Source organism: Triturus cristatus, chromosome 4_2, assembly GCF_964204655.1.
Source record: "Triturus cristatus chromosome 4_2, aTriCri1.1, whole genome shotgun sequence".
Classification (NCBI taxonomy): domain Eukaryota; kingdom Metazoa; phylum Chordata; class Amphibia; order Caudata; family Salamandridae; genus Triturus; species Triturus cristatus.
This window is the reverse complement of record NC_140586.1, coordinates 686789010-686812024: the sequence shown is the minus strand read 5'-3', so window position 1 is coordinate 686812024 and position 23015 is coordinate 686789010. Positions and strand designations below refer to the sequence as shown.

The window sequence follows — 23015 nt, the reverse complement described above, 5'->3', positions numbered from 1 at the left end:
AGATTACCTCTTTATTTCCAGGGCTCTACTTCAACACGTTTCTCATTCAGATATAGGATCTATTCTAATTTCTGATCATGCCCCAGTTTCCTTAAGTTTGGATCTTCTTCCTCCTATTAAAGGTACTAAACGCTGGAGATTCAACAACTCTCTTTTATTAGACCCTAAGTTCACACCAGCCTTTCTCAAGTTTGCCTCCTTATTTTTTACGGAAAATGAATCCCCTCAGGTATCTCCTCCTTTGGTATGGGATTCTTTTAAAGCTGCCTCTAGGGATTTTATCATATCCTTTGTTGCCCAAAAGCGACGTGCAGCCCCTCTTTCATCTCAGGCACTTAACTTACATATTAAGAAACTGGAGCATCTTTATTACCTATCAAAAAACCAGTCTACTTTAAAGGAACTCATTAACGCCAAAATTTCTTTTAATAAATTTTATACTGAGTCTGCAAATCTATAGTTACTCAAATCTAGCGCTAAATTCTATAGTGCTCAAAACAAGTCTGGTAATCTTCTTGCTAATTATCTCAGAATCAAAAAAGAACGTACTAAAATTGAATCTATCATTTCTTCATCTAATACTGTGCTCCATAAAGACGAAGACATTCTTTTGGAATTTTCCGATTTTTATAAGTCGCTATATACTCCTGAATCTTCACCTCTCGTCTCGGACATTGATCAATATTTAGCTTCTATACCTCCGCCTCCTTCTTTAGATATAGATTTCTCCTCCCTAGAATCTGACATACACACTAAAGACATTCTCAATGCTATCCAGTCACTTAAAAAGGGGAAGGCTCCGGGTCCTGATGGCTTTACTATAGAGTTTTACATTCACTTCTCCAGTTTACTTATTCCTAAATGACTTAAATTATTTTTGTTTTTTATAGCTTCCCGGAGTTCTGAACGTTCTTTTCAAGAGGCTCTGATTTGTCTTCTTCCTAAAGAAGGTAAAGATCATTCACTTTGTAAAAACTACAGACCTATTTCTTTAATCAATTTGGACTATAAAATGTTTGCGAAAATTCTTGCGCTTCATTTGGATAATATTCTACCTCACCTAATCGGTAAAGAACAATGTGGTTTCATTAAAGGCCGCCACCTCTCTTGTAACACCCGTCTCTTTTTTAATGTACCTAGTAAATCTCACTCTTATAATTCTTCGTTAGCAGCTGTGGCTTTAGATGCTGAGAAAGCCTTTGACAGGGTCAATTGGCAGTTTATCTTTTCGACTCTTACTTGGTTTGGTTTTGGCCCTAAATTTCTTTCCTATATTTCGCTGCTTTACTCTTTTCCGAGATCATTTATTTTAGCTAATGGTCTTGTTTCTTCTTCTTTCCCGCTTCTCAGAGGTGTCAGGCAAGGCTGTCCTCTTTCTCCCCTTTTATTTATTTTGTCTTTAGAACCCTTCCTATCTAAAATTTGGATGAACAAAAATATTACTGGCTTTCCCTATGGCGATAAACATTTAAAACTCTCAGCATATGCTGATGATATTCTTTTATTTATATCTAATCCTCAGACCTCTTTACCGGCTTTTCTTTCAGAAGTCTCTACTTTTTCTTCAACTTCAGGATACAAACTTAATGTAGATAAATGTGAAATTCTTCCATTAAATAAATATTGTTTCCATGCTGATTTTGTATCTTCCTCTTTTCACTGGAGCCCTACTAAGATTAAATATTTAGGTCTATGGTTCAACCCCTCTATTAAAGATACTGTATCACTCAATCTTAAGAATCTCCTGTCCACTTTAACCAAATCCACAAAGCGTTGGCACCCCTTGTTTTGATCTTGGTGGGATCACCTAGATTCTGTAAAAATGATGTTGGTCCCTATAATTTTATTTTTCTTATCTAATCTTCCTGTTAACATTCCTAAATCCTAGTACAAAAAAATATATACAATTTTATCACAATTTCTGTGGCAGAACAAAAAATCTAGGATGTCTTTTTCCAAACTTAAACAACCTAAACACTTAGGTGGAGTTAACTTCCCTGATTTTGCATCATACCATACTTCCTTCTTTCTTAAGAATTCTTCTTCTTTATTATCTCAGAATGCGACTGATTTGTTGTCTTTGCCTTTGTGGGTAGACATTGAATCTTCCTTCATTTCTCCTCTCTCATTTGGTGAATTTTTGCTCATATCTCATACCCGCCAAAAATCCCTCTTCCTATCCTTAAACATATTCATAACATTTTTCATCCTCTTATGCTCGATGGTTTAACTGACCGAAACCGTTTCTTGCAATCTCCGATTTGGTATAACATTCTTATTAAGATTTAAAATCGGACTCTTTTTTGGAAGGATTGGTTCAATCTTGGTCTTAAATGGACTTGTCAGCTTTTTCTTGGTGATACCTTTCTATATTGCAAACTCGTCATTCCCTTCCCTCTTCATATTTTTCTAAATTTATATTATTGACCCTAGCTGCTCAAAGTTCTTATGATAAACTCAAGACTTCTTCCACGCAGATCAGTCCTTCTCCAGTTCCTATTTCGTTTTTAAAATTGAGTACTTCAGCTTCTCAAATTTATAACAAATTGAGACACATTGGTCAGACTCGAGATAAATCTGCAGTTGAATCCAGTTGGGAATCTGATTTAAACACTTCCTTGTCCACTTCAGTATGGGATAAAATTTGGACTAAATTAAGGAAATCTTCTAGGGCGGCAAATACTACACAAACACTATTTTTCATTTATAACAGACTTTTAATTACCCCTGCCAAATTGCATCAGATTAATCCTCTTTCTCCTTCTATCTGTTGGTCATGTCCAGCCCCTGTTGCAGATCTTAAACATATGTTATTTACTTGTCCAACTATTCATCATTTTTGGACTAGAGTTTGGCAGCAAGTTAACAAAATATTTCACACACATATCCCTTTTTCTTTTTCTCATATTTTTCTAGGTAGTGTTGCGGAAATTTGGTCCTTTTCCACCTCCCTTAATACCCTCATCATTGATTTGCTTATAGCTGTTGCTTTTCAGCAGATCACTAAATCGTGGAAAAATGCTTCAAATGTTTCTTTTCAGGCCTGGTGGTATGGTGTTTGTTATAACCACAGACTGGATAGGGCTTATGTTCACCCGATTACATTAGCCATTAAACGTGACTTATTATGGCTTCCTATTACTAATTTTCTAGATGTGTCTGCTCAATCATTACCATTGCATATTCCAGCCATAGAAGAAGTTTCTAAGCCTCCCTAAATTCAGGTTCATTGACTTTTAATATATTCTGTGCTTATTCTCAAATGTATAATTACGTTTGTAGTAGTGAGATACATATGATATACATGTTATATTTTTTATCAATATTTTTCACTTGTATTACTATTGGATATTTATATCTTTTTGTTTTCCTTCCCCCCCCCTCTTTTCTTTCTTTCCTTCCTATTTCTTTTTTCCTTATTGTATACAGCATATTTTCCATTTTTTATTATTACTATATACGGAATTGTATTACTGTTGTATCTATACTTATATCCAATAAACTTTCTTTTAAACTTAAAAAATTACAGCCACTCCAAGCACAACAGCACAAACACAGATCATTTTATGTTGCCAAGGGACCAGCTGCAACAAAGGAGACCCTTTATCAAGGTTGAGTTCATAGTCAGGATGTTCACCTTTGATGATAAATCCCAAATCGCAAGTTCTAAAGGCATTCAACAACCACCAAATGCCTGACTATTCCAAAAACAGCTCAATGCCAGTGGGGTGGACCTTTCCTCTACTATGCAGACCATTCAAAGACACTAGCAACGATCAATGGGTGATACAGATTGTAGAAAAAGAATCCTTGTTAGAGTTCAATATTTTGGTTCTAGAATTTTAGTTTTGAAAAACTTGCTTACCAAAATACCGAATAAAAAGATAAGCTTTAACAGGAGAAACATAGATACTACTGCAGGAAAAAAGCAAAATTCAAGTTCCGCAAAATAAAAGAGGTACGGGCATGTATTTGCTACTCTTTCCAAGGAACTAGCCTTCAGGAGAACCTCAGAACAATTTTGGAATTAAAAGGGGTAAACTATTATTTAATGCTTACAACTGTTACAATGACACCCTTACAGATAATCATTCCCTTAATAACATCTGGGGATTGGGCAATATTGGATCCACAGATGCAGATTTGTATATTCCAATCCATCCTATACTGCAGAAATGCTTTTGATTTGCTCTAGGAAACAACCATTACCAGACAGGGCACTTGGGTTCAGGCCTCTCAGCAGCACCAAGAGTCCCAGGTACTTGCTGCTGTAAAAGCTGTTTTATAATTGCAAGATATTCACACATTCACATAGGCTTAAACTTTCAGGAATGACTCTGTCATCACACAATCTGTTTGTAGGAAGGAAGATGATATTAAGAGCTATGGTGCAGTCTTTAAAAGGAACACATACCAGGAGCATTGCCCAACTGCTCTGCAGCAGTTAATGAAAGAAAAAAAAAAGTATAATAACGTGATGTTATTTTCATTTTATTTTGTCCTCCTGCTGCTGCAGCTTTGCATGAGGGGCGATGCTACAGAGCAGGGGACGAGTGGTTTGCCAACTCCTAAGTGCGCAATGACTGTTAGGTCGGCCATCTTGGACCATCCAAAACAGTCATGTGCACGTTCCCTGTTCTCCTTGCAGGCTGCATTACAGCTTGCATGAAGAAAATTCCCACCTCTCCAGCACCTGGCTCAGGGCAATCACAACGCTGCATTGCAGTGTTGTGATTGGTCAGGGGAGCCTGGCCTGTGCTTCCTGTTCCTGGAGTCGGACACAGGAGAGCAGGAGCAGGGATGCGGGACCCGGTGGCAAGGTGAGTGCATAATAAAAAAAATTTACTTTGCGACCCATGCCCCTGTTACCCTGCCCCACGTCCGCCCCTGCGCCTGCCCCGCCACCCACGAGCCATGCTAAGTTGTCACTGACACATACTCCAAATTGGTTCTGATATGTGCTCCTATGAACTTCTGATCTTGAGAAGGATCCAGATGTGATTTCTTCCAAATCAGCAGAAAGCAGAAGTGCACAGCTTTTATTTATTCTTATCCCTTTAACCGAGATGAGGGACAAATTACCCAATAATCTAAGGGGTTTTCAAACCTCCCTAGGACATCAGCGGCAACCTTTGAAGCAACCATTGTGTTTTTTCTTTATTTACAGTGGTCACGGACAGTGACCTGCACAAAGGCCCTTCTCTCTGGCCATGCCCCTCCAAGCACTTTCATTGTAGAGGAGCAATAAGTTCAGGGTTCAGCCACTCCCCAGGCTCCACCCCCTCCTTGTGCCATCTCCTCACATAGGGAGATTTTGTTCGAAGTTGACAGGTTTCCTAATATGAGGAAAACTTATTACAGACTGCAAAAATTATTGTATAAAGGAAAAATGTAAAAGAAAAACCTCAGTGTGTAACTTCTCCTCCCCAGTGGGTATGTGTGCATCACAGTGCATGGGGAATCATCATCGTGGTACTGAGGACCGAACTATATGACAGGGAGACTCTGGATGAATGCGTGTAACATGAAGAAGAACATTGGTGCACATGTTAGAAAGAGATGGAGCTTGATGGCTTGAAGGTGCCATTTGCTCCCAAGATCTGCCACATAATTTGTTTTTTCTTCAAATCTATGGCATATGAAATTCGTTAATATTAAAGTGGACAACTCCATCACACAAACACAAAACATAACACAAATACGTACACAAATTGGTGCATTTTATTTAAGTTAAAAATAAATTGCATTAGAAACTCTTACAACCGCTCCGTTGGTAATAGCAAATCTACATACCTGCTTTATCGACCTCTTTGCTGTTCAGAATCAGGGTGTATTCATAAGTACCGCCCAGGGTTGCTTCAGTGATGTAGTGAGTTCCGTAATCTCGAAACAGCTCTCGGTACTCGCCGTAGCTGTAGTCCAAAGGCAGGCTTTTTATTCTTTGGAGAAACTCATAATGAAGCATCAGGTCCCTAGATTTCAATTTATATCGGGCGATTTCCAGGGAAGATTTAGCTCGGATAAATTTGCTTGCCTATTAAAACACAATTAAATATCTATGAGAATTCTTCAAACACCTATTTCATAGACATGACCATACAAGCAAACACATCTTTCACTAATGCATTTGTTGCTGTATAAGGGTTTCAAATGGAAAAGTCTGCATTCGTTATTTCTTGCATTGCACAAATATTATATCTCCGTCACCCTCAGGGAAAGCGAGAGAGACAAAGAGAAACAAAAGAAAAAGTATGAGTAAAAACTCAGGGGCTTACCTATGATCCTCTTGCGCCACCGGTGCGTCACTTTTTGTAATGCTCCTGTGGCGCAGGAGCCTGCTCCATATTTACCAGGGACAACTAAGCCACTTTTTTACTGCCTTGTTAATATCGTTCCTTTTAACTCCGTTTTCTACGTTAAAGGGTCATGCAATGGGTGTTGCTGGGAGCGTTCCCAGCAACATCAATGAATTTTTGGCACTGCCCCAGATTTACGATAAATCTTAACTCTGAGGGAGGCACAAGGAGAAGAAATATCTTTAGATCTCCTCTTTGTTCCTTTTTGTATGTGTGCCGCATTCTGCCGCACACATGAAAAGACGAAAACAGCACTTGTGGTTGTTTTTGTGCAGGAAGGTGTTCCTTCCTGCACAAAAATATTCATCCCCGCAAGGCAGGCACCCTTGCAGAATAGTACAAATGTGCCTACGTTGGTGCAAGGCAGCCCATTGTGGACCAGCACAGGGGAAAAGGACAGGAATGTGCCGTATGTCATAGATACGGCGCATTCCTACAATTTCCTTTTCCAATAGGGCAGCGCAGCAGGAAAGCCTGCAGCGCTGTCCTATAGCAAAAACTCATAAATGAGGCGGTCAAAGGCTAGATTTATCGGCATTGTCTGCTCTTGCAATCACCAAAAGTGACACAAACCAGTGCAAAGTGTTGATTGATTCACATTCCAGGGAAAAACTTTATATTTGCACTGCAAAGTTGCCTGAAACTAATGCTAAGTACAGCTATGCACTAATTTGCACCAGGGGGCGTCCCATGGAATGTACTTTGGTGTTCCCATGCTACCACCCCGATTAATGCAAAGCCCTATTTATTTACATTTATTTACATGAAAGGGATGTGTACCAAAAAGTATACCTTCTTGAGGCAAAACCAAAGTAGTAGAAAGGGGTTTTCCCTCCAAACTTGTCACACTTCGCATATGTGTGTGCTCGAACGTACAGTGCACATACAAAGTGAAAAAAGTTTAAAAGTATGCCTCAGCATAGTATATTGTACTGGAAGGGTACACCTCCAATACAAAACCTATGCTAGACTTGTGTTCTCAAGTTTGCACTAGAGTACAAACAAAGGTGTGTGCTTAATGTTAGGCAGTCAAATTGTGTGCCAGCACTTTGGGAGTGAGCAGGGGCACAATAGCTTATCAGATATGTTTCTGTTCTACTCCCTGTCATGCAAACCAGTGCAGCAACTTTGGTTGCTGCGCTATGTAAAGTGACATATTAGTAAATCTGTCCCAAGATGTCAATGTGCGACTATAATATACCATTACAAACACTGTGTAATGTAAGCTATGAAATATGTGGTGGGTTCCATGCTGTAATTTGAATACAGGTTTATCTTGCTTAAATATGGCCTGTATGTACATACATTCAGGTGCCAGATCTCCACACTAAAGGTGCCTTCCTAAAACATCCTAACTCATTTTAAATGGTCTTGAATTGTAACTCAATGGGCCTCATTTATGATGAGGCTGCGCAACCAAAGCGTCACTTTTTGCGACGCTCCGGTTTTGAGCAGGAAGGAAAAAACGTTTCCCTTCCTGCACAAAAACAATCATCCCTGCAATGTAGGCACCCTTGGATCATGGTGCAAAGTTGCCTGCATTGGCGTCAGGCAGCCCATTGTACACCAGCGCAGGGGAAAAGGACAGGAATGTGCTGTATCTGATGGATACAGCGCATTTCTGCCCTTTCTTTTGTCATAGAGTAGCGCAGCAGGAAGGCCTGCGGTGCTGTCCTAAAGCAACATTTTGAAAATAAGGCCTACGGATTCTACCCTTGTTCAGTGCTGAGATGCTGTGTAGCTAGCTGTTCTGCTCCACAAATGCCATAACATACTACCTATACGTTCAAGTAGGGGGTCAAAGAGTTGTTTGACATTGACTATATCCTGCTTGAGAATATGTGAACTGGAGTTTTTAAGTTACTCAGGAGTAAAGGACTATAAGATCACATGAACCTACTGCTTTATGAGCTCTGTAAACCATACCTGTGTGTGTGTGTGTACACATCTTTTGACAGGGTGGTCATCAAAGGTAACACATCATGGAAAAAGGGGTTGCCTCCGTTACACATCTACCTAAGTTTAGGGTACTCCATATGCCACAGTGCTTAGAATTTATGGTCAGTTAGGACGATAGAGTTTCAGATAAATGTTTTGAAAGATAATCTAATAAAATCATACTTTTTCTTTCTCCAGTCATTAATTCAGTTTTGATGCCCCCCTCCTGAAAGTGCTTAAGCCTTGATGAGGGAGTTGAAGCTTCTCTGCTGGTGAAACAGAGGGCTGTGTTTTTAAAGCAGCAATGCCTGGCAGGGGTAAACACTGAGCATTAAACTGGGAATATGACAGTTGGGAGTGGACATGAATAGAGTGTTAAACAAAGGGCCAAAGCACAGACCAGGTTTGAACATGATTACACCAAGTGTGGCATGGTGTGGTAGAAGCCCTCTGCAGTATTCATCTCTGCTCCCTTTACGGTAGACACCTGTTCCAAGATCAGTCAGAGGGGCGGTTCCTGATATCCATGGAGCTGGACCTAGGTGAAGTCTGTGATCTCTGCCATTTTGAATAAGGGCTTCTTGAATCATTTGCAGACAGGCAATACAGGAGCCAGTGGCAGCTGCTCCCAGGAAGCAGTGGTGGGGAGGGTGAGGAGGGTTGCAAAAAAAAAATAAACTCACTTACTGACTGGCCGGCTGGACGGCCGCTGCCACCTCTACTGTGTCCTCTTCCTGGCTTCTTGTGTGAAAACAGGAAGCACCTGGGCTCCCAGGCTCCCCGTAGCCAACCACAATGCTGCAATCCATTGTTGTGATTGGCCTGAGCGTGATGATTCAGCGCTCAGCCAGGTGAAGGGAGCCTGGGCATGTTCTCCACACAGGCTGTAATGCAGCCTACATGAATAACATACAAAGTGCGCATGAATAATTGGCCGGTCAAACATTCATGCACACGTACATAGTGTTTACCACTCCTCCCCCTCTCCTGAGAGCAGAGCAGATACGCCCCGCCCCGCTGAGTCACTACAGCAGGAACAACTAAAATGATAATAGCGTCCAGAACCTCCTGCTCAGTTGGAAGTTTACTTCTTTGGACACTTTGGGAGTCCTGTCTGGACAGAGACCTGGACTGATGGAGCTCTCATAGGAAAAGGAATTCTGTGAATTATGCAAGACACCAAAAGGCATTTTTCTAGCATTTTTAAAAGTGCAACTATTTGTTTTTAACTTCTGGAGGACCATTACAAGGCACCAATGGTCCCACACAAATAAAGGCATATCCGGGCTGACTGTGAGTTCCTGTTTTGTCATGCTCAGAGCTTTTTGTAGTCATTTCTGAGGTTACTGCAGAACCAGTGAAAACAATTTGTCCAATGTTGACAAGTCCTCTTCAGCTACAGTCTCCTACCTTGTGACGCTGGAAACTTCTAAAACCAAAATTAAGACTTAAAATAAACTTTATCTCACTCAGAAATGTTGGTGCTTGTTAGACTTGGCATTCTTGGTGTGGTTTCCCCTGGCTTTTTGCCTCTACCTCCTGCATTTTTGACTGTGTGATGGATTTCGTTTTTGCTGGCTTAGATGCTTTGGGGACTTTGCGCTGCTGATCAGTGCCAAAGTGCAAGTGCATTCTGTGTAAATTGTAATTATGATTGGTTATCGATGATTGGCACATTTGATTTATTAGAAAGTCCCTAGTAAAGCACACTGAGTGTGCCAGGGCCTGTAAATCAAATGGTACTGGTGGGCCTGCAGTACTGGTTGGGCCACTCACATGAGTAGTCATGTCTCAGACCTGGCACTGCAGTGTCTGAGCACACAGTTTGTAACTGCTATGTTGACCTGGCAAGTGCACCCACTTGACAGGCCGTAACCTTCCCTTTTCTTACATGTAAGGCAACCCTCAGGTAGGGCAAAGGTATCCCGTGGGCAGGGTGCAGTATATGTTAAAGATGGGACATGTACTAGTGTGTTTTACATGTCCTGATAGTGAAATACTGTGTATTTCGTTTTTCACATTTGAAAGGCTGTCTGTCCCATAGGTTAGCATTGGTGCTGCACTGTAACATCTTACAAGTATAGCTTTCCATTGGGACAAGACATAGAAATGGAGTTTAGGCTCTCAGAACTCAGTGTAACGCATCTTTTAGTAAAAGTGGTTTTTAAATTGTGTGTTTGCAAATGCCACTTTTATGAAGTAGGCATTTTCTTGTTCAACCATTCTGTGTGCCTCTGTCTGTTTGTGTATTTACTGTTTGGTTTTGGAGTGACAGGAGCTGGGAATATTCATTCACTATACACAGTCCCAAGAGGGGGTTGAGGTGTGTCCTGCCTTCCCTGGGTGACTCATAGTTGGGTTGAATAGACCTGGGCTGCATTTAAAGTAGTGGGAGGAGTTTTACTAGCACCTGAATAGGCTGTCTCATTTGCACAATGCTGTCTCCACCTCCTGTAGGGAAGCTGGGACAGAGAGGACAGAACTGGTTTGGACTGGGGTCAGAGACCTTGCAGCAAAGAAAACAAATAGAAAATGGGGTATGAGTATTGCATCTTAAACCCCAGTTATTTAGGTCACTTCTGGACTCAAGTGGAACCTCAGCTAAGGAGAAGAGCTGGAGAGATGTAAGAAGGAGTCCTGCCCCTTTGCTGTGTTGTTTTGCTGGGTTGTCCTGCAGTTGCTGCTTCTGAAAAAGAGAGGACAAAGACTGTAACTTTGCTGTGAACCTGCTTGTAGAAGATTCCCCAAGGACTTGTGTGTGCTTACCTCCTGTTCTGAAGTCCCAGCACCACAAAGACTTCACCTGCGCCCACTGACCAGCCCCTAGACTCCTCTTTGGACTCCTGTATTTAAAAAGGCACCAAGTCCAGTTCCTGGGCCCTGAGAATTGTGTGGTTGGTGCTGCAAAACAAGACAAACAACTCTGATGCCATCAACGACGTCACCAGTGACGCCGTGACCTGCACCGAGGCCGTGGGCACCACTCGTGAAGTGCACGACGCACCGCCCCGTCTGCACCACAGCACCGACGCCCTTCGACGGCTGCAGTTATCGGCCTTCCTGGCATCAGTGCTAGCACGGATGCTGTCACCGCCAGTGCAAGCATCACATTACCGCAGAGCCGATAACCAACGAGGGTGACTTCACAAAATCGTCGACATCGCATGGCCTCACCGGAGAGACATCTCAACACTAACACCGCCTAACTTCCATGTCCTGGACTTAAAGTCCCACCTCTACACAGACTTGACGCCTTGCCTCTCCTGTGGCAGAAGGAGACTGGCTCCACCTTGGCACCAACGCCTCACCTCACAATGCCATGCATCGCCTGTTGACTTTGTTTTCTAAGGTACTGTTGTTTGGGGTTCTGTGTGAATCCGTGCCCGGCCCGCGCACCTTGTGGTCAGCGCTGTACTTTGGATTTGCACCTGTGACCATGCCATAATAGCCCCAAGCGGCGCTATTTTGTTTCTACAGTTCTATTTTTTAAGTAACCCTTTTAAAAATGATATCTTAAAATATGCATGTTGGATTCTTGTCATTTTGGGATTATTTGGTTTAGATAAAGATACTTTATTTTTCTAAAGTGGTGTGGTGTCCATTTCTGGTGTTTTCACTATGTTGCTATGTGTTTGCAGTACAAATACTTTACACAGTGTTTTTGGGTTAATCCTGTCTGCTCCTGCCAAGCTACCAAAGGGGTGAGCAGAGGTTATCTAAAGTGTGTAACTCCCTTACCCTGACTAGATACAAAGGTGCCTACTTGGACGAAGGGACATACCTCTGCCAATTAGAAACCCTCATTTCTAACAGTGCTAAGGGTTGGTCATAGTAATTGCCAGGTGGTGATAAAGATCGCAACCTTTAAAAAAAATTCAGCTGGTCAAACCTGGAGAGAAAATTAGGAAAAGGCCAATATTTACTGGAACATTTGGATTTTAGTGCAGTAAGCACTGTGTTCCGCGTGTTATGTCTTAAAGCCTGAGAATATGCAACAATTATTGCATCTGATTAACCCCTAACACCTCAGTGTTTATTAAATACAATAAATATTGCATCTGACAGGACCTACTCATAATCTGGCACTTTGAGTATGCAGAAACAAATTAAACTGACCAGATAATAATTTTGACTATTCAGATCCTCAAAACGTACTTGATTCCCACTGTATTCCAGTTGGCTTCAAATAGTGCCCAGGTCCCAGTGATTTGCTGCTTTGTTGTTTGTTGATATATTTTTCCACAACACTTTAAAATGCGTATATCAGGTTCCATTCATCCTATTTGAACTATTTTATATACACTTTCTTAATATTTTTTTTCTATTTTTTATTGATTTAGGAGTTTTATAGTGTTGTTTCTTGACTTTAAAGTTTTTAATCTATAATGTTTTCCTGGGGGATGAAATCTTGCTCCTTGAGACATAGTCAGCAGGGAGTGTAAATCTACTTGCACCATGACATGGACAGAGGAAAAAAGTGCCGCTAATCTCTTCATGCACTGAAGAACAGTTTCTAAACAACCTTATCTTATTAAACACTTCAAAACAATCAGTTACCTTTCACCATATTATCACCTTGGCAAAAATGTGCACTAAATGATGTGAAATGTAATACAGGCATATATACTAATTCGAAAAAGAGGACATGTGTTATGTTGGTTATTAGGCACATAAAATAAAGAAACACTGCTGCATCAGTGCCATAGGTGGAAAGAAAAGCAGCTTTTAGCCAGGTGCACAATGTTCATGATACACTCCCAGTTGAAGTCAGAAGTGGAATTACCTGTGCATACCTTTGTGGTGGCGTTTTGACACATTAAGAACCATCCAACAAGATCTACATCAGAATTTTGTGCTTTATAAATATTGAACCATATTTTCAAAAATAGAATTTCAATTTTCACTCTATCTGAACTACATTAACTAGCAAAGTGGTAGCTTGATCATAAGTCCTGCAAGTATTTAGCTAGAATGCCATGGAAGGAACTAGCAAATACCCAAAACCATACCAAAAAGGGATGGGGACACAGGAAATAAAAGAATTCCATCAAGTACTAAAGTGCCAGGTGACTTAAGAGACCAAACCAGAGGAGTTGCGATGCAATGGGCCACAATAAAAAATATCTAAGCATCTCTAAATCTGGAAAAACCAGGCAGCAAAATGCAGCGCGATGAGGACATGATGGATTGAGCTCGGCCTACTTCGATAAAGGATTAAACTCTCATGATCATGTGAGAAACATGATATGCTCTCAGGGACAAAGAATGGCAACAAGAGATCAATTTCCTTTGTGTTTAGAAACATGGCATGACCTGTTATCCTGTGGTGTCCATGACTGATGTATGATCCTTCTAACCAGCCTAGCAACAGCTATCATGACCACAGTGAGCATCTCAACAAGTAATGCAAGTGTTGCGTGGGCAGGGCATCACGTCACCCAACAAGCATAGAACCTTCAAAGGCTCCAATTAAGGAAAGAAAATGTAAACACACATATGGCTAGGAGAGGTGTGTACAGTTGGATCTTCTTTAAGGTATTTAAAGACACACATAAATCGGTAAGAGTGCTTCCATGTCTTATCTCCTACATTCTACAAACCTTTAGCTGTGTACCATATTAAAAATATCAATGGGAAGAACAAGAAAATGCATTCAATAAATTAGTCTGAAGAATGGTAAATGGATCTACTGGATGAGCGGGAAACTGAATAATCAAAAGTTGCAAACATTTATGGAAAACTGCTTGGCACTTTTTGACAAAGACTCTTTCTCAATGAACAATTTGTACATCAGCCTTTTCACTTTTTTAGCAGTTCATCACCAAAACACTTGCAGCACTCACCATACTTTGTAGAGTAAACAATTGCTTTAATGACATAATATATGGCATTATAAAAGAGCAAAGTGTGAGGCCACGAACAGGGGGAAGCAGAATTCCACTTACTGTGCTTGAAAATTGTCGAGTTCTTTCAATAACCTTCTTGAATTTTTTATCAGAGTAGTTGAAGCCAATCTCGAAAACGCCCGGTATTTTGAATGCGAAGCTGGCACTAGTTTCTTTTAAATATGAGCTGAGCATATTGTGTTCATAACTTGAGTATGAACTAAATTCCTTTAATTCAAACTCATATTTACCTTTTGTCTAAACAAAAGAAAGAAAAAACAAGGCATTAATGTTGCATATCCTCGTTGCAGAAAATACATTTTCTGTTATCATGTACTTTTGGGAAAAACTATTGTAGTATGAGGTTATGGTGCTTTTTAATGGAACTTTTCTTGTACAGCATGAATGCTACAGTGACATTCATAAGCTATTGTGACATCATTGAACCATTCTTCAGATACAATTGAACTGCACTAGCAGGAACAAGCAGTTAGTATCACCCAGGCCCCAATTATGAGTCTCATGGAATTTACTGAAAACTGTAAATAGATAAAACCCAGAGTTTATTATTTTCTGGAGTTTGCTTGTACCTCTGATTCTGAATTTGGTGATTTCTGGGCTAATTCTGCATGTCTCAGAGGTTACCCCATATTATCTCCCTAGCAAATTTCAGTAGGCGTGGTCTGCCAAATTTGCCTGGAAAACATTGTGCCCAGATTGATAAAGATTACAAATATCATCTATCTAATTCCTGCAAAAACTCCTGGATATTCAAAGATCAGAACACACCGCAATATTTGCAATCAGGTTTCAAGTCGAAACATAGAATTGCAGGAGTTGGCCAAGGGAATATCATCAACCCTAAAGTGTATTTTTCATAAACAGTAGTTGAAATAGACAGATAACTTCTGACAATGTTAAACAAATTGCACTTTGTCAGAGATATAACCATAAACAAATGGATGGTGTGTTTTGTTTAAAGGCCAGTTTTGTTGCTACAGTTTCCAAGTAGGAAAACATGCCAAACGTTTTCACAAGCGACCCTTTATGTTTTGTTTTTACAAAGAATAACTTTGTAAGTCTCCCAAACTAGAAAAGGACCTGTCACAATCTTTTTGCTAATAGTTGTGAGTCGTTCAGCTGTGTCATCAATACCTTCAGTTGACCTTCAAGCATTCTACTCCCCTTTCTATATTTCATGGTTTTATGTTTTTTGTGGGATATTAGCACATCGTGTTTAATCACTGGTGACAAATGTAGAATTTATGCTGCACTTGTTTATTTTTTGAGTTTTTTTTTAATTCACTGGTCAAATTCGAGTTAAATGTCAGTGTTGCTTTATCATGGAGGAAGGAGACCCGACGTGTCACCGCAGTTTTGACCTTATCTTTCGCCTTGCCGTTTCTGTTATTCCTGACTCTTACTCTAGTCACAGCAGACACCCTCAGTGTTAGCCAGTTCCACCACCATTTGGCAAAATACCCCTGACTTGATTTCCAGTTCTCTTCCTGTGAGAAATTTGGTTGTTGTTTGCCTGGAGCATGAGCCCTGGTCAAGTAGCAAACCCAATCTCTGTCAGGGTAAGGCACAAGCAAACCCCAAATTAACCAGTGCTCAGCCCACTCATGGAAGCTTGGAACAGAGCAGTCAGGCTTAATTTAGGGAAATATGTAAAGTATTTGTACAACACCTTAAACAGTAACACAGTGAAAATACACCACAAAAGGAGCCCACAACAAGATTAGAAATATAGGGGCCTGGGGGTGTGGCTTTGACGCCGAACTAAGATGGCGGCTCTCCTGTGAGCTCCATCGTGGGTGCGGAGCCTTTCTCGCTCAGGTGGCCTCATTTATACCACTTTTCTGAAATATGAATGCGGAGAGCAGCGGGGGAACAGCGGCGGTAAGCCCCTATGCCTTTCCTGCACCATGAGGAAGCGTTTTGTGACCCAAGTGCCGCGACGGTGATTTTCTCTTCACAAAGTGAGCGGCCGCCATTTTAAACTGTGCCGCTCGCGATACAGCTTTGGTTCTGCTGCTGTTATTTTCTTTCTTTTTTCTTTATGGGTGGATATTGACCGCTGTTTTCTTGCCATTGCTGCTCCTTTTTGCCTGCAATTTTCAGCTTTGGTTGCTGCAGTTGGTGACTTTTGTTTATACTAGTCCACTATATGTCTGCTATTATTGGTTGAGGCATGTCCCTTATGACAGGTTGATTTAGTGACCCTTTATTTCCTTTGACCTGGGTCTGCCTATCTGACAACCATATTGTGGATAATTATTGCAGCATTATTTGCTGATTCTTGTGAAGGCAGGTTTTTGCAACCTTTTGCTTACCTAAGTGGATCAATTTTATCCCTTTCCCATCTTTATAAATGTGTTCCTCTCATTGTTAAAGATGGCCAGTGATTTACATGTATCTGCCAAATCATCTTATTCAGGCACCAAGCCTAAAAGAGCAAAAAATGACCCTCTGTCTCCTATTTTATCATCACATAATCGTGTGTTGGATTTTATCGTAGATGAAGTATGTGGTGTGCAACCTTTCATGGTTACCAGCAACAAAAAATTGCAACAGATTGAGGATCGTTGGATAGTTATGGAAGGGAAGGTGTCAGAGTTGGAACAACGTGTGGGAGACTTGCAGGACTTATCCACTAAAATTCCCATGCTGGAACAAGAAATCCAGAAGATTATGTTACACACTGAAGACCTTGAGAATCGTTATAGATGAATGAATGAATGAATGAATGAATGAAAGGCAATTTATATCGCGCAAACTAAGCCCGAAGGCATCAAGGCGCCTACCAATACGATCAAAACACATGTGCCAGCTAACAAAAAGCCAGGTCTTTAGTGCTTTTCTGAACAAGGGGACTGATGGTTGAGCTCTGATTTCTATAGGAAGAGCATTCCAGAGCTTGGGCGCCAGGTAGGAGAAAGCCCTTCCTCCCCACCTAGTTCTCCTGAAACGAGGTACCGATAATAGATTTTTATCTGAGGACCGAAGGATTCTGGCGGGGGCATAGGGAACTAAGAGTTCCTTAATTCCTCTCGCTCCATGGCCTAGCATGGTCCCATAAGTCAGACTAAGGATCTTAAAGGGGACCCTGGCCGAGATAGGAAGCCAGTGTAGGCACTTCCTGACAGCAGTGGCAGAAGAGAGCCTAGGGGCATCCGTGACAAATTTGGCGGCCGCATTCTGCACAGTTTGCAGTCGCAGCACCAGGCCCTTGTCTATACCCGAGTATAGAGCATTACAGTAGTCAAGACGTGAGGACACCAGGGCTAGAACTACTTGTTTGCGTGCAGAGGGAGCAAGATAGTGTTTTATTTTTCTTAAAATTTTGATAATGCCCCAGCAGGTCGACACCGTTCTGTTTACTTGTAGGTTCATAGAGAGTGAGGGATCAATAAGGACCCCCAGGTTACGAGCTGAGAGAGTGGGGGTGGGACACAATCCCAGGGAGGGGGGCCACCACTTATCAGACCAGAGGTCACTCCCACCACCAAAGACAAGAACCTCCGTTTTCTCTCCGTTCAACTTCAAGGAGTTACAGATCATCCATTTAGAAACTGCCTCCATGCAGTTTCTAAAGCCGAGTGCAGAGGAGTCATCCGGGTGAGAGAGACACCATGATCTGGGTGTCATCTGCGTAGGAGACCACCTCCATCCCAAAAGATCTTATTAATTTGGCAAGTGGGGCCACATAGATATTAAACAGGGTAGGGCTAAGAGCCGACCCCTGAGGGACCCCACATTGCACAGGCAGGGATGGAGATAGGAATTCACCTAGTTTGACCCTCTGTTCTCTCTGATCCAAAAAAGAAGCCAGGAGGTTCAGGGCCGATCCCTCAACCCCGATCTCCCTCAGGCGAGCTGTCAAGGTCACCGGGGATAGCGTATCAAAAGCTGCTGTAAGGTCTAAGAGGACCAAAAAGATGGAACAATCTGTGTCTTTATGGTCTTCCGGAAAACATTGAGGGTCCTGATCTACTGCTCTTCCTGAAGAAATGTTTACCAGACCTCCTGGATCTTCCCACTACACCTCCACTGAACGTCCACATCGTTTGGGTCGTATTCAACCTCATTCAACCAAGCCAAGTGGAATTATAATGCTCTTTCTGGAGTTCAATTCTTTGATGCGTGTCATAAAGGCGGCCAAGCTAAAACGTAGTTTTATTTTGGTCTGGCAATAATTTGTTTATATCAAAAGATGTTTCAAATGCAACCAACGATGATCCGGTAAAGCTGAAAACTTTTTTTGCAAAGCATAGCAAATCATAACATGGAGATCACTCCTTAATATTCTCTAAAATGTTCACTTTTCTCCTGACTAGTTTTCCCGTTCCTCTCCTTCGACTTGTCCTCTTACAACTTGTTAATGTAATATTAATATTCCTATTCATTTCATGTCATTTTATTTATTTATTTATTTTATTTTATTTTTTCCATATTTCACTTTAAATGTCATGGATACTCCTTTATAGCTTTTATAGTTCCTTCTTTTCTCTGTCGCTGTTCTTGTTTTCGACATAAGCATGAACCCGGCTTACCCTCTAACCTCTGCAATTCAGATCTTGGTCTTTATCCTTGATCTGTCCTCCTTTTCTTTCCATCATATTTCTTTTTCCTTACCCTTCCTTCCTATCTTTTAAATTTTTCTCCGCCTGCTTCCCTTCTATTACTATTTTTTCCATTGCATGAGTGTTCTTTCTTTTCTTGATTATCTTTCGCCTACAATTACATCTCTTTTACTTTTTTTGATGGTCGATAAATGGTGTTTCTTTGTCTTTTTTATTGATTTTGCAGCTTGTAGTTCCTGTTCTCATACGTCTTCCCTTAACCTACAACATGTTTAACGTTGTCTCGTGGAATGTGTGTGGTCTTTGTCATCCTGTAAAGCGTCAAAAGGTACTTTCTCATTTATCCAAACTTAGGGCCCCATTACTATGCCGCCCGCCACCGTAATGGAAAACAGGACCCTCCGCCAGAGGTGCGGCAGTCCCGTGGGGCCAATGAGGATGCGCCTACCTCACTGGTGGGTGCATCCTTGCCTTTAACCTTATGGCAGGCGGTATTGCAAACAGCACCTGCCACAATGTTAAAGGTGCATGTTATGCAGTGGAATGCACAACATGACAGGCACTGCCCGGTGCCTGCCACCTTGTGTATGGCAATGAAGGGGGTACCATAGGTACCCCCAGTGCAGCCACCCACCCCCCACCCTTCCCGAGGGCCCGCAACGGGCCCCCAAAGTCATTCTCCGCATGCCTTTCAATGGCGGAGTCTCCGCCATGGAAAGGCATGCCCACCGCACTCATCATAATATGGATATTGTGGGCCTTTTCCGCCTGGCAGGCAATCATGATGATTGCCTGCCGGCTGCAAAGGGGTGGACAGTCTTTCCATCCGCCGCGGTACCCCGCCATGCTAATATGGTGGGGGCAAATGGTGGTTGGGCTGGGAGTTATGGCGGGCGGATTGCCACCGTCGGTCGGACGGTGGCGATCTACCCGCCATCATAATAGGCCCCTTAATGCACATGTTACCTTTCTACAGGAAACTCACTGTAATGATGTGGAACACCTAAGCTTAAACGTCAATGGGTTAGTCAGGTTATTTTTTCTCCTGCCGTTAATCGTCTTGGTGGTGTTGCTGTTTTGTTCCACAAGTCACTGAATGTGCAAATTTTATCAACTGAATGTGATTTCAATGGGAGATGGGTTTTGGTTGATGCCATTATATATCAAAAACAAGTCACTTTCTTCAACATTTATGGCCCTGTTAAATCTGATCCCGAATTTTAACAAAATATTACATTAAAACTATCTTCTATCCCTAATCCCACTATAATTGTTGATGGTGATTTTAATGATTGGTTAGACGCCTTTTCTGACAGAAAATCTAAATATAAATTCAAACCTGACAAATCTCACAAAGCCTTCCAATTCGCCATCTCCTCTCGCCCATTCTATGACGTATGGAGAACTTGTAATCCTGAATTCACATTTTTCTCTCATGTTCATCATACTATGTCTCCTATTGATTATATTTTGGTTTCTGAATCATTACTCCCCTCCATCTAATCCTCCGAAATTGGTTCTATTTTTATTTCTGACACTGCACCTGTGTTATCTACTTTTGATTTGTCTCCCAATAATTGCAAGCAAGGCCGTTGGCATTTTAATAATTCCATTCTCTCTGACCAAAACTTCATTTTAGAAGCAACCTAATTTAATTTTAATAGCTCCATACATACCTCTGTCCATAATAATTAGCATACTTTTAAGGCCTCTTTTAGAGCCTTTACTATTGTATTGACTATTTCACTAGGAGGAAAAAGGCATTAAACACTGAGGTGCCGATTCCGATCCGTTAAAAAAAATTCCGACCGACTGGTATCCGTATTTTATTACGTACGAATTGTACAAGTCCCGTACAAATGGCGAAGTACGATTCATACGTGAAAAATACATACGAATGACCTCGGGAAAAGTCTACGACACGTCCCCGGACAGTTTTACGTACGAGTCGTAAAACTGAAGTCTGAGCGCACAAATCCGATCCGTACCGGCATCCCGAATACACAAGCGTATGGAAAACGTCCCGTACCCCTACCCCGGGTACACTTGGGCCCGGGGTACAAGTCGTACGGCCCCCCCAGCCTCCCACCCTTCCCGCGTACCTCCGCACCGTACCACCAGCCCCCGTATGTACGCACCGTACCCCCACCCCCCGTATGTACGCACCGTACCCCCAGCGCATACCCTCAGCCCTGTATGTACGCACCATACCCCCAGCCCCTGTATGTATGCACCGTACCCCCAGCCCCCCATATGTACGCACCGTACCCCCAGCGCATACCCCCAGCCCCGTATGTACGCACCGTACCCCCAGCCCCCGTATGTACGCACCGTACCCCAAGAGCATACCCCCAGCCTCGTATGTACGCACCGTAACCCCAGCCCCCATATGTATGCACCGTACCCCCAGCGCATACCCCCAGCCCCGTATGTACGCACCGTACCCCCAGCCCCCGTATGTACGCACCGTACCCCCAGCCCCCCATATGTACGCACCGTACCCCCAGCGCATACCCCCAGCCCCGTATGTACGCACCGTACCCCCAACGGTGCGTACATATGAGGGCTGGGGGTACAGTGCGTACATACGGGGGCTGGGGGTACGGTGCGTACATACGGGGGCTGGGGGTACGGTGCGTACATACGGGGGTCTGGGGGTACGGTGCGTACATACGGGGGCTGGGGGTATGCGCTGAGGGTACAGTGCGTACATAAGGGGGCTGGGGGTACGGTGCGTACATACGGGGGCTGGGGGTACGGTGCGTACCGGGCACCCTTTTCCTCATGCATCGCGGCGTACTTAGCTTTTCCGGCACTTTTTGGCTCCCGTAAAAATATAGCCGTGCGGAGTGCTGTGGGTACGAATCATACTTGCTGATCCGTAAAATGCTGCCTGACTCCGTGCGGACGTCGCGTACGCGCTGTCCAGGATCGGAATTGTATGTATTTTTTAGCCGCACAGTGTTTTTTACGATTCGTACGGAAATGGTATTCCTGTACGAATCGTACTTGCTGGTTTGTACGGTGGAATTCCCGGGTACGAGTCGTACGGAGAAAACGCTCCGTACGACCATTTGTACCCGGGTTTTACAGGATCGGAATCGGAACCTGAATGTCAATCAGACCTTCAAAAGATAAAGATTTTAGAACATAATTACTTCTCTTCTAAATCTTCTTCAAGTTTACAAGATCTAATTAAAGCCAAGTCTACCCTGAACAAGATTGCTACAGTCGATGCTTGTAATATCCTTCTTAAAATTAAGTCTAAATATCATGGAGGCCAAAATAAAAATCAAATCAGTATGAAAAACTATTGGCCCTATTCGTTCTGAGCAGAATAACAAATTATTATCCTCCTACTCTGAAATTGTGAATACCTTCCAATCTTATTATGAACTATTATATACAGAAGGTACAACTCCCTCAGAAAATAATTAACCCTGGGCGGCCAACTACGCTACGCTCGCGTAGTTTGCGTAGTTTGTGCCAGTTCACGCTACACGAATTGCACGTAGCACAGTGCAAAAATGCGTAGCGTAGCGTAGTTGGCATTTGTTGCTCGCTCGCGGTCCTCAACATCAAGTTGGCAACCGCGAGTGAGCAAAATGACATCACGGCGAGATTTTTTCCTCGTTTGCGATCAGCAACATCAAGTTGGCGATCGCAAGCGTGGAAAATAAGGCTCCCGGCGAGATTCTCAACGCGGGAAGGTCAGGTTTCTCATTGCGAGTGGTCGCGTATGCTCACGACCGCTCACAATGAGAAACTACCAGTCCGCGTTGAGAAAGCTGCCGCTCGAGTAAAAATCTACTCGAGCGGCAGAAAACGACAGCTCGCACTGTGCGAGATGCCGTTTTTAATGATTGCGCAGTGTGGACAAGCATCGGCACTGTGCAATCATCCCAAACAGCGCACTACGCAGTTCGCATAGCGCTACGCGTATCTCGCATAGTGCACTTCTTTTAGCTACGCGTAGCACTACTACGCAAACTACGCACAGGGTTAAAAATGATCCTGAAACATTTTTGGGGGAATACCCAAACCTCCTTCTACACCTGACATTTTCTTACCCCTTGAAAAGTAGATATCTCTACAGGACATCACTGATGCCTTTAAATCTTTAAAAAAGGCTAAAGCCCCTAGCCCGGATGGTTTCTCCAATGAACTCCTCTCATCCTTTTCCTCCATTCTTGCCCCTAAATTACTAGAGCTTTTTAATTAATTTTTGTCCAATTCTAAAGCAAGTGGTT

At 42.4% G+C, this 23015-nt stretch overlaps 1 protein-coding gene across 1 annotated transcript in view; it reads right to left on the bottom strand.

The window, feature by feature from the left end:
• C8B (complement C8 beta chain) overlaps positions 1–23015 on the bottom strand; it is a 239857-nt gene that overhangs the window by 70120 nt on the left and 146722 nt on the right. The window contains exons 6-7 of the mRNA XM_085602504.1: positions 14240–14437; positions 5794–6034 (exon numbers count right to left, since the gene is read on the bottom strand). Coding sequence (XP_085458630.1) covers positions 5794–6034; positions 14240–14437 — 439 coding nt within the window. The remainder of the gene's footprint in view (positions 1–5793; positions 6035–14239; positions 14438–23015) is intronic.